Genomic DNA, 11780 nt, shown 5'->3' with positions numbered 1-11780 from the left:
ACTGAGAGCTATATAAGTCAAAGTAACGAGCAAGAATTGATTACTAAGGGATCCTTCTCGCAATGGATTTTGTAAACCTCATTGATTCCAAGTGTTTCCTTTATTTTGGCTGAAAACCTTCGCAGTGTTTTTACATCACGTAGTGTTAAAGTGGAGGGTCTTCAGATGGGCGGTGCACTCGCAGCACTATTCTGGAAACAGAAATAACTTTTCAGAGTAAGCCTGCAATAATGGAGAGTACAGAGCAGCAAGATTTGATCCAAAACTCCACCATCATAAAGCAGAACTTCATCACTCACACATGCAGGCATAGTCAAACGATTAACACAGTATTAGCTCTTTATCCATAACTCTAATACGATTCATTCGGGCAGAATTATATTAGCATATTAATGGTTATTACAGGATTCTTTATTGATCCCTGAGAGAATCGTATTTTCTCATGTCTCCCACGGGGTATCAGATCAAATAAATCCGACATTATTTATAAAGCAGATACTGTATGAAATTTCAAAGTCCTTTTTACAGAGGAAGCAAGACAGCCATTAGTGAAAAGGGGGATTAGAAAACCTGCATAAATAAAACTATAAAAGGAGATTATATGTAAAAATATAAAAGATGGATGGCCAGCAGGGTTCGGTGTCTTGCTCAAGGACTCTCCCGACAGAAGAACTTGTACCTGGGTGAAACAGACAGCCCCCGCTACTCACAATGCTGCTGCAGCACTGCAGAAAGCACGGCTGAAGAATGGAGTCTAAACATTCTGGTAGTAAAAATGTACCAGGAAGTACTGAAGCTGAAGCTGATGGGTTTTTGAGCTGGTGAGGATGGGTGTGTTGCAGGGTTTATGATCACTGTATTGTCCAGTAAGATAAGTGCCCTCGGTGTCCAGAGTACCATGACTGCCCCCACACTTGAGCTGACACTGATTTTTGCAGAGGGGACAAAGTGACCCCCTAAAATCCTTTTCACTGATGACTTCATGAGGATGACAATAACACACTGAGGGACCAAAGTCTATTTCAGGGAGTCTATGAATGTTAAAACGCCATCAAAGCTTTGTGACAATGAAACAAGAAGAGTGTTAACATAATAAATGACGTGAGGCAAACATCTAGAAACCTTTGTCATTCTTCCTAAAACACTCGTGGACAACGTTGTGATTGAACGTTGTGATTGATTGTAAGTCTTGTTGTCATGCCCTTAACTCTGTTTGATTACATGGTATTTATGGTTATTTTGATTTATTTCACTGTATTTGTATTTGGTCATCATTTATGTTGATTCAAATATGTTATTCTTTTCTTTTTTTTTTAATTATTTTTTATATATTTGGACACATTTAGTAGGCCTATATTTGAAGCGTGTTATGAATATGTTGTTTGGTGGATGATTATCAGAGGTATTACCACAAAAAAAGAGTTGTTTCAGCCCTTGATGATGAGATTCACTGAGTGAAGAGCAGTATTTTTATTTTTTTGTACAACTTTATTTCACATTTTCTATTAATACACAATTACACACAGGAATATTAACAAGAAAAAAGATTTTAAAATTAAATTGAAATAATGAAAAGGTTGATATTATTTGAACAGTAGAGTATTGGAGCGGTGTACTACATTACCCTAACACCATTGCGAGTGTTCTTCACTACGGCAAGCAGGAGGGCGAAATACAACATCGCCCAATTTGTTTGACACAAATTAAGCGTGTGCTGCTGCAGCTCTAGAGAGGAAAGTCGAAAAAGTTTCGTTAAAGTCTGTCGGAAGTGAATTATTTTAGGGTTTTATCGTCGTGAACTTTCGAGGGAACCTAAAACACAAGTATTTCATCCTGTCTTCAGCCACCACACAGGCGGAAAAGTTAGCTTTGTAGCTTAGCCGCCAAGCTAAAAACAACTGCGGTTAGCTGCTAGCTAGCTGCGTCTCACTTTTTGGCACAAAGTTGTTAGTTTTACAGTTGATCAAGGAGAAAACAATGCAAGACCATGGTAGTGTTGAGGGAAGGAATGTGTCCCGGACTGGATGAGGATATAGTGCGCGACCTGCGTGCTGCCAATATTAAAACAGGTGTGTGTATTTATTTATGTATGTATGTGTGTGTGTGTGTGTGTGTGTGTGTTTTTTAATTAAAATCCAGAGTAGCAATAACAAAAGTGCTTTCTTGTCTTCACAGTGGAGGAGCTGGTCTCATCTGACATTGAGGAAGTTGCTCAGAAATGCTCTGTGTCATATAAGGTATTTATTCCATATACACATTAATTAAATATGCTATGCATGCCAGTGAACGCACCATTCCCCAGGGAGGCTCCAGGCCCTTAAGAAGTGTCTTATATTCACATTAGCTAATAAAAGGCCTTAAAAACAGTATTAAATAGTCTTAAATCCTGTTAAGATTTTTATTCTTGGATGAAATCAATTCAAAGTATAATTCAAACCTGCCTCTTGAATTATCCTGTCATAGTTTGGCTTTATCAAAAAAGGTGACGTGCCACAGAATATGTGTTTTATTTTTAATGTTTTTGTTTTTCTTATTCACAAATGTTGCCCCCTTGTGACGTCCATAGGGAGCCGGGTATAGTGAGCTGACCCGCAGACCCTCTACTTTCTCCTGGTTTACTTTCTCCATAACTTTTTTTCAGAGGCTTCCAGTCAGCCGTTATTTTGCAGTATTTCAAAGCAAAGTCTAGTTCATGCTGTGATTTGCATCACAAGATCCTTCGCACATTCAAAATGTAAATATGAGGAACACTGAATAATGTGGAGGAAACATTGCAGCTAAAAAATTGGCACCAATATTTGGACAAAAGACAAGTTGACAAGCTGTACTTGAATTTTTCAACCGACAGTGTATCTTTTATCTTTTTTTATTGCAAAATTGAATTAAATTAGCCTTAAATTTACCTCATATAAAAGCATGTGGTCAAAAAACATGCATTGATTGACCGCTTCAGTTAAGCTTCCACCAATTTTGCGCTTTTGCAGCATTAGAAAGAAATTAAATAAAAAAAAAAAACAGAAGACACCCACAATGTATAGTTTTTCGGACGCAGTGTGGTGTGGGAGGTTTAGGCCCTGACCAGCACCACCGTGATCTTAGACACACCCACACAAAGCATGAGTTTCTCATTGTGTAAGTGGTTTATATTAGACACAAACAAAAAAAATTCACCCTTAATATAAGCAGACCTCCCACTGGGCTTGTTATGTATGCCCATGGCAAGCCAGGTCATCTGGTTAACAAGCCAGGCAAACATGTTTTCACAGCAGGTTCAATTCAAGGTTGAAGATCTCATTTGCTTAATACTAAATATGTTATTGTGTTTTACCCCACACAGCAAATACAATAAGGCTTTATTGTTTCCTGTAGGTATAACAGAGAGGTCACAGGGCAAAACTGTACAAATGGATCTAATGAGAAGAAACGGTAGTATTTTATAAACAATGAAGCGTTTTTGACCACGAGGACCACAGAGGCCTTCATTATCAGCTTGAACGCCAACTATTTCAGTTTTACAGTGAGAACCACGAAGAAAGAGCAGAGATCATTAAAGAACTTCATCCTAACTCCGTTCTGAACTTATGGATACATGACAGGAAACTACTTTTCTTTTTCTTTAGATCAGAAATTGTGTTTTCCACCAAACTTTTTCAGAGATATAAGGGTGCAAATAATCAGGAAGGAAACCCAGAAGGACCTTTCAGATAAATGTGTATCAGTGAATAATTGTGTGGGTGGACAAGGCATGGAAGTCCACACAAGCTTCCTTGGTGAAAAGATGAGTGAAAGCTTCTCAGTCAGTAATACATCCTCTGTGGTCAGAGTGTCTGTACATGCAGTCTGGACATGTGTAGGAAAAGAATTTTGTAACCCAGAGGGATTAAAAAAGAGAGTTTGGACAAGTGTGAAATATAATGTACTGTCTCCTCACACACACACACACACACACACACACACACACACACACACACACACACACTAAAGCTGAGCTCACACTGCAGGAGTTTTTGGCCGATTTATCCCTGATTCAGCCCTCCTGACAGTCGGAGGAGCAATCTGGTCTGGTACCTTGGTTGGCACCGATGTTCATCCCAGAATATCTGGAAATGTGAGTGTTCACAGATCCAATCTCAAGCCCCCCCCAGATCTGCTCATAACACTCAATGTGGCCACGCTGATCATTTCAAACATGTTTGATATTTAGGATTCAAAATCTGAATAGTAACGTCACTACTGTCCAAGCTGGAATCAACAGCCAGTGGTGAACTTCCCAGCCTTCGAGACTAACACTAGCTAGCATAGTAAAACCTCCACATTTTCCCACCCAGTCTTCGATAGCCTTCTGCTTTTGTTTTTTCCACACGTCCTTCCACATCAGTCTCCATTGTGTCTACATCTTAATCTTAATCATATCCTGTGGTGAGTGGTGCACCGTTATTTTCAGGTCCTGTAGTGTGTGCACGTTAGAGATGGGAGAGAAGAGCGTCTGTGAAGATTCTCTCTGTATGTGTGATGCAGCCACATTTCTAAATCTATTAGGGTTTTAAAACGTGGTTATATATTATATATATATATTATGGTTATAAATACTGTGGTTGTGGGAGTTAAGCAACACCTCCATCGAGATGATTTGAGTTGAAAGAGTTCAAGCTGTCTTCACAGAATAAAGACGTTTTTATTTTTCCGTTGAGATCATTATACTTTTTTTTTAAAAATTTTTTAATTGTTTTTAATCTGCCTGCAGCAGACTCAGGTTCATCCTAGTGACCGAATTAAACTTCCTGACCAGCTTGTTCAGCCCGCAGGCTTCCCCTGAGCTGATAGCCAGCATCCCTCCGGTCCATCAGACTCCTGCTGTTGATTTGAACCATTGTTTAGCACACACATTACAGCAGCTAGGAGGTCAATGCCAGCTTATCTGCACCAACGACTTTACAAGACTAAGGCAACCTACTGCATTTCAATTAAAGCTGCACAAGGTTTTTATGTAAAAATACACCAATCGTATGAATTGGGGCACCAACATTCCCACTAATTGAGACCCAACAGATTTGCCTTACTTCCTTAAATAAATTTGTGCTGTTGGACATGAATGTTGGCAGGAAATCTTCTCTGGCCAGAAGAAGAGTTTAATCAGAGTGTAAGCCTGTTAAACATCAGCAGCACATACTGCTGCTGTCTACAGAGAGCTGGACTAAAGCATCACACCCTAACCTGAATGTGTTTTCATGCAGTAGACTGTTGTAAGACCCAGTGGGACGCTGTCCTGCCGTACTGCGGTAGGTACAAACATCAAATAAGCTTAAAATGGACTCAAGCTAATTAATTCACAGTTAGAGAATTACACAATTACTTATAAAAGACAAAAAATCCAAAGATCTCATGGTGATGGCATGGAAGAGCATTAGTAATTGTTTAGGGTTTTTTTTTTCTAGAACTGTAGAGAGGAGAAACATTTCCCTCAGGCGCTCATGCTTCCTGTGGTCTTGTTCTTGTGGCTCTGCACACCTTCAGCGGGCCTCGTTTAGAGATTTGAAATCCATACACTTTCTGACTATCCACCTCAAAGTGTCAGTGAAACGGCAGGTAGAGAATCTTAAGGTTTTGCAACTTGAAGTACAATATTTGTGAGTGACAGTGAGTTTGTGGGCAGGGTGTAATTATTAGAGGGCTTTGAACAGATTGTATTGGGATGAGAGTAAATGGGCGTTACTCAACGATTATGGGCTGTCAGGTTGACAGGCTGATTGATCTGCCTGCAGGCAGCAGGGTGCAGGAGGTGCTGCTGCTGCTTCTGTGTATGAAGAACCACAGCGGTGTGGAGTGTGATACCGACATTTGGGACGACATTTTCTCTAAGAATATCCAAACACGTGTGTGTGCCCTTTATCGCTGTGATAGCTACTGTGGTCCACAAGCTAAAGCTCAGGTGCAGTTTTATATGATGGGACGGGTGAGCTGGATGCCCTGTACTTCATTGAGTTGCATACATTTATGAGTCAGAAGGAGATTTGGGATTTTATATTTAAATTCTCAAATAGTTTTCTCCTCTAAAGTATGTTTGACAGAATTAAAACTTGGAAAATGTATTTTTTTTAATTCCTCTTGATCTTCAAGTTGCAGAACTTCTGCTTCGACGGCTCTTTTGTCAGCATCAGTATGCAAGCTGTTTGACCGCCCAGTCAAACTCCAACCAGGTAACTCCTACTGTTCTTCTGTGGCATCGCCGTGTCGGATCTGGAGCTCATGGTGGTTTGATGCCTTCTGTAATTCTCTCACTGGTACATAAAAAAAGCCAGAAGTATGCGATTCGTTGAGGAACTTTGTATTCATTTGCTGGAGTGCAGTTCTTTTGCAGTTCTGAGTAGCGACGGGGAGATTGAAGACTTGTTGAAGCAATGAGACTTTCCAGCCAATCGTGTGGGGAACTAGGTTCATTTCTTGAGGTTTCAGGCTTCTCCTCAAAGGGCAACATTTCCAGCAGAAAATGATGAGCTCAGTCCTGACGTAGAAACATCCTCCCTCAGCAACAGCTTCTCTGTGACCCTGTGGTTTAGTTGTCCTGATGGGAGGTGGTATGTGGTTCCATCCCTGTCAGGAGTGTCGACTCGGTGATAAATATGGATCTGCAGCATTACAGCGACTCCATTATAATTAAATGACTAATGCCTAATTGTCAAACATGCCTATTCATATATCAGCGGGCGTGAATGTTTTACTGTTGTCAAACTAACATAAAGGCTTTGTGGGAAAGTGACAGTGCTCATTTTAATTTGGCAGCAAATGTTGTTTGTGGAGGGCAGTAGGTATTCTTGGCAATTAGATATTAAGGTAAACAGTATGCATGGCTGGCAGAAATCAAATCAAAGTATTCCCATACCAGAGGAAGACCTTTGATTGGCTGCCGGCCCCATCGCAACACAAGAGCAACACAAGAGCAACACAAGAGCTAATTTCTCTTAACTTCAAACTCGCATGTTTTAGTTTTTTCTTCCCTTATATTTAATGGCCAAACAGAATCCAATCACTTTATTGTAAAAATGTAGGTTGTGTTCCAGCTTGTCAGATGTAAGGATTTGTTGCTTTTCCCTCTTTTTCTATTGCTGAATAATTGAGAATATTTGGATTTTGGCCTGGTGGATGGAAAGTTTGAAGATGCCACCTTGGGCTTTGGGAACCTGACAGAAATTTTTGTATTTTATTTTATTATTAGAACAACGCAATGATATAGCACATTAATTTTGCATATAGGTGAAGATAAATGTCAGCACATTAAAATGATGAACTCAGATGTTCCATGTCCTTTAATGCATGAGTCTAGTTGTATGTGTGAACCACAGACTGTATAAACTGTGTAATTCTGTGGACAACCATTATTCTGGATGCAGAAAAAAGAAGACAGCCCAATGTGATGAGCATTTTATGAAATAAGATAATCAGACTAATTATTACAAACTAATTATTAATCCGTGCACTATCCTGAAACATAAAGTGATACATGGAGCCTGTTCTTGACTTACACTTGGATGGTCCGATATGAGATTTAACCTCACTAATTTTAAGATTATTTTGTATTAATGTCTAAACTTTTGTAAGTGACCAGCTGGTGCCAGCTTACTAGCCAAATGACGATATGAGAATAGAGACATGAGTACGTTATTTCAATAATCCTGCTCTCATCTGAACAAGCCAACATTTCACCTTGTGCCTTTGGATTATAATCACGACGGCTAAATTGGGCTGAAAACTAACCAATCTGGCAACACTGGCCGAGCTAGACGAGTGCGTGTTTTGGCTGATCCGTGCAGTTGCAGTTGCGTGAGCCTCATATGATGTTGTTTTTTTTATTTCAGGCTCTGTTTGCCATCCGTCGAGTGCTGCTGGCCCAGCACACAGCATTCCCCGTGTCAGGCGCTGATCTGTATGAAGAACTATTGAGCTCAACAGCCATCCTCTCCACTGGAAATCCCAGGTAAAGACAATTCTGCACACACAGCAGAGCGCTCTGCCTTGTCTTTGGGGCGCTGGGGGATTTAACGGTGGGCTCAGTGCCACAGGAGCTTAAAGGGAGGTTCACCTCCAAAATCAAATATGTATTCCTTAAGGATGGTTCTTCACATATTGAATTAAAAGACTTTTCCTCAGTACGCGATTTAAAGGCAGAAGTGATTTTGTGGTGATCCCTGTTAAAGCTTATGGAGGCTTCTCCATCAGTGCCACCTGTTATTATTCCATATAAAAGTCTTTGATTTGCTTGGTGGGAGTGGTAGCTGTATTTTGTGTGTCCTGAAAGTGGGCGGACATGATGAGCAATGCTAACACAAAATGCTACCAAAATAATTAGCGCTTAAACTTGTTGGAGCAAAGGAGGCATTTAAAATTCATTATGTGTGTGATTTTTGCTCTTTGGCTTCAGGGACTAGTACTGCCTGTCCACAATCACAGGATAACATGTAAAATCAATAGTACTGTACATTACCAAGATGTTTTGTAACCAGATTTGCCTGCATTGATCCATTTTTATCAAACTAATATCTTTTCAGTGTTGTCAAAATGTAATTTGCATTGACCTGTGCTGGTACAATATGCATCTGGAGTATGGCAGCTGTCGTTAAAAATACAGCAGAGCAGCAGAGTGTTTTCCAAATGGCCTGTGTGCTACATTTAGAAGCTAAAACTGACTTCTTTGCTTATTGTTCCATTTGGCTCGTGAGCGCAGCCTAAAGTGGCTTCTGATATATCAGCTGTATTAACTTGGCCTGCAGCTTGACTACTCTCCACTAAAAACACCAATGACAAGTTCTTTTAAAACATTTTCACTGTACAGAAAATCTAAATTTAATAACCTGAAAGGAACCAAAATGTTCCCACCGCGACCAGCATGATGTTGTTTTACAGCAGTCCTCCCAATTAACCTGGAAAACAGAGGCACAGCCTGCCATGAAAGGCTCGCAGAGATGTGTGCTGGCATCACAAGAGTCAGTCATCTGTATGCAGTCATGGCACAGAGCATCGCTGATAAATATTCCACTTTGAGAAGGGAACTATTCTTTAGCCAGGACACAGACTGCTGGACAAATCTATGAAATAAGCCAACATGGCATTATTTCTAGTATGGTACCTTTTTTACGGTTAAACTCATTGTTACGCTGTAATTAATGACCACAGGTGGGGTTTTTCTCTCTTCATGGCTTCTTTTAAGTGGTTTTTATAAATTAGTTGGTGCTTTGGATTAGTGATATGAAACTGAAGCAGCCATGTGAGCACAGGCTGGTGATTTGTATGTCTTGGCTGCGCTCTACTGGTGAGTAGATGAACTGATGAATGATGCTGTCTGCTGTCCACCGTGTCGCACTTTGCACAGTCAGTATGATTATGGTGATGGTTAGTTAGGAAGCTGTGTCCGTTTTACCGCCTGAACAAAGAACAAAGCCAGGATGAGATGATGCAAATATTTGAGTATTTACATTCTCTTCATCTTGCTCAGTGAGGACAGCTAGGTGCAGACTTTTACTACATAAAGCCTGGAGCCCTGAAGACTGTAAACACTCCTCAGCTTCCACTCAGGTCTGCAGCGAGGGTCTTGAGCCCAGAGGTGGATAAAAATAATCTGAAAGGATGTACGCTTTCTCAGTCTTTTATTATTTCAACCAACTAGTAGAAATACCAGAAATTCAATGTTAGAAAATGACTGCTGCAAGTGAAGAGACTGTGAACTATGTTTAACTATGTTTTTCACCATTTTTGTGTTTGGGATTGTCTTGGACGGGGCTGAGATGGTGGCTCAATGATGCGCTGGAGCCATTAATGCAAACTGCATTTTTAGCTTGCAGTTTCCGCCATAATGAGGTGGGCAAGGTCCACTAGTAGTGTGTGTATTTAAAGATGCAGACTTCACCACAAAATGGAGTCTAACTTGCTTATTTCTGAGAGGATTTTCATGAAATTAGGTTTGTCGTAAACGTGAGAAATTGATATGATCGTGAGATATGATATGATATATCTGAACCTGCATGTCCCAGTGGAAATTGTTAATGTTTTGGCATGGAGCATCTCCAGTAACTAACAATCAGTTTCTCACATTTATTACAAACCAGTCTACCAGCAGATCTTGTCCTCCCCAGTATGGCGGCTGTGCAGACACAGATCACAAGAGCAAACACACTGTCTACGTTTCTATATCTATGTCCATCACAGCTCAAGTGCTAAAACACAACAGTAGTATAATTACTAACATTGTATAATAAATCTTTTATTTTTATCAATATGTACAAAGAGAAACGGAGAGAAAGTAACAGACTAAACAAAGCGTGCCACACTGATGGGCTGATAATGTTTTATGACTCCCATCAGCTTGTGTATCCTGTAGCCAACATGATATTTTTGTCTTGACAGTATGATTATTATGATATAACTACTGTAGAATTGACTGAGTGTGGTCTAGTGAGAAAAGCCTCAAATCCAGGTAGTCTCTTAAAGCCTCACTGAAAATGGCAACGATTGAAAACCACATCAGACAGCAGCTTCCTTAAATACAATGCTGTTAATACATGCTTTTAAAGAAAACTAGACAAAGCAACTAATCTGAGCCCCTTCATTGCTTCCACTCCAATCATGCTCTTAGATGAGGAGCTTTAGGTCCAAGGACTGCACAGTATTCTGACCCCACTGATGAGTGCTGCCTGTGGAAAGTGCTGAATCTGTTGCTTCTCAAGGACAATCACTTCAGTCCCTCTGAGCCCTTAGAAGAACACAAGCTAATGTTTCATCAACCGGTGCAAGTGCCTCTGCACCATTGTCAGAGAAAGAAGGAGTAATGCATATGTCTGTGCCCACCAATTTTCCTCTTTGCAATCATGCTTTGGGTGATGTGAACCAATATGAACCAACCACAGGCTTCCAGTGATGCTTAACCTTCAAGCTGCAGGACCTTGGCTATGTAGATTTAACTGCACCGCTGTCACATCCATCAAAATATGTGCACGCAAAGATGATGAGTTTCCACAAACTGCACAGATCACTGGTCTGAATGTCAGCATAGGGAAATCAAAACATTTCAATGCAGCAATGCAGTGCAGAAGCAGCACTCACTCTTCTAGACTTCTAGAGCTGATGTCTGCGTTTTAGTGAAACAAATCTGGAGTTCTCCGATGCATCAGTGTTTTATGTTATATAATATAAGAGCTTTTCCAAAATAAAGTACAGGATGACACTAACAGAATAAAGTTCGATCAGTTTAACGAGGAGAACAGGAGTAAGAGTGTGACCACAGTGCCAGCTGTTCGGCTGCTGACTGTTTTTGGTATTCCATGCTATGGACATATTTGGGTCAGCACTTAAAAAGTAGGTTTGATATCCAGCCCATGCCCAGTCCAACACCAGTGGACACAAACAAGTATTTATTTATTTTTCAGTTTTTGTTCTTTCATGTTTAATGTAACAGTATCCAAAAAAAAACCATCCTCAACTTCGAAACACAGGAGAATCCTACATAATTTAGCAATACCATATGTCGTGGCTATCGGTTCCTGGAAAAACATCATGCTTTCCATCAGTTGGGTTTGGTGGGCAGCTCCAAATACTACTGCTAGGATGAGTGAGTCAGATGTGGAGCACATTCAGATCGGTTCATTATTGTGATTGGAAACGAAATGGTGCACAAGAGTCGCTGAATATTTCCAAAATGGGCCCATCTCTGCCAGTGATTATACCACTGTATGAATGATCAGCTTTGTACAAAGAGCAGCCTTTTGCCCACCATTAGTGACCCCCTGTGTGCT

The 11780-nt window shown here is 40.3% G+C and overlaps 1 protein-coding gene across 1 annotated transcript in view; it reads left to right on the top strand.

Annotated features, from left to right (window-relative positions):
* The first annotated feature begins 1721 nt into the window (after positions 1–1721).
* Positions 1722–11780, top strand: part of rad51d (RAD51 paralog D) — an 18623-nt gene continuing 8564 nt past the window's right edge. Inside the window, exons 1-3 of the mRNA XM_070843673.1 lie at positions 1722–2069; positions 2176–2237; positions 7854–7972. Coding sequence (XP_070699774.1) covers positions 1988–2069; positions 2176–2237; positions 7854–7972 — 263 coding nt within the window. The 5' untranslated portion in view covers positions 1722–1987. The remainder of the gene's footprint in view (positions 2070–2175; positions 2238–7853; positions 7973–11780) is intronic.

This window comes from Pempheris klunzingeri, chromosome 14, assembly GCF_042242105.1.
Source record: "Pempheris klunzingeri isolate RE-2024b chromosome 14, fPemKlu1.hap1, whole genome shotgun sequence".
Lineage (NCBI taxonomy): Eukaryota > Metazoa > Chordata > Actinopteri > Acropomatiformes > Pempheridae > Pempheris > Pempheris klunzingeri.
This window is presented reverse-complemented; position numbering and strand designations above follow the sequence as displayed.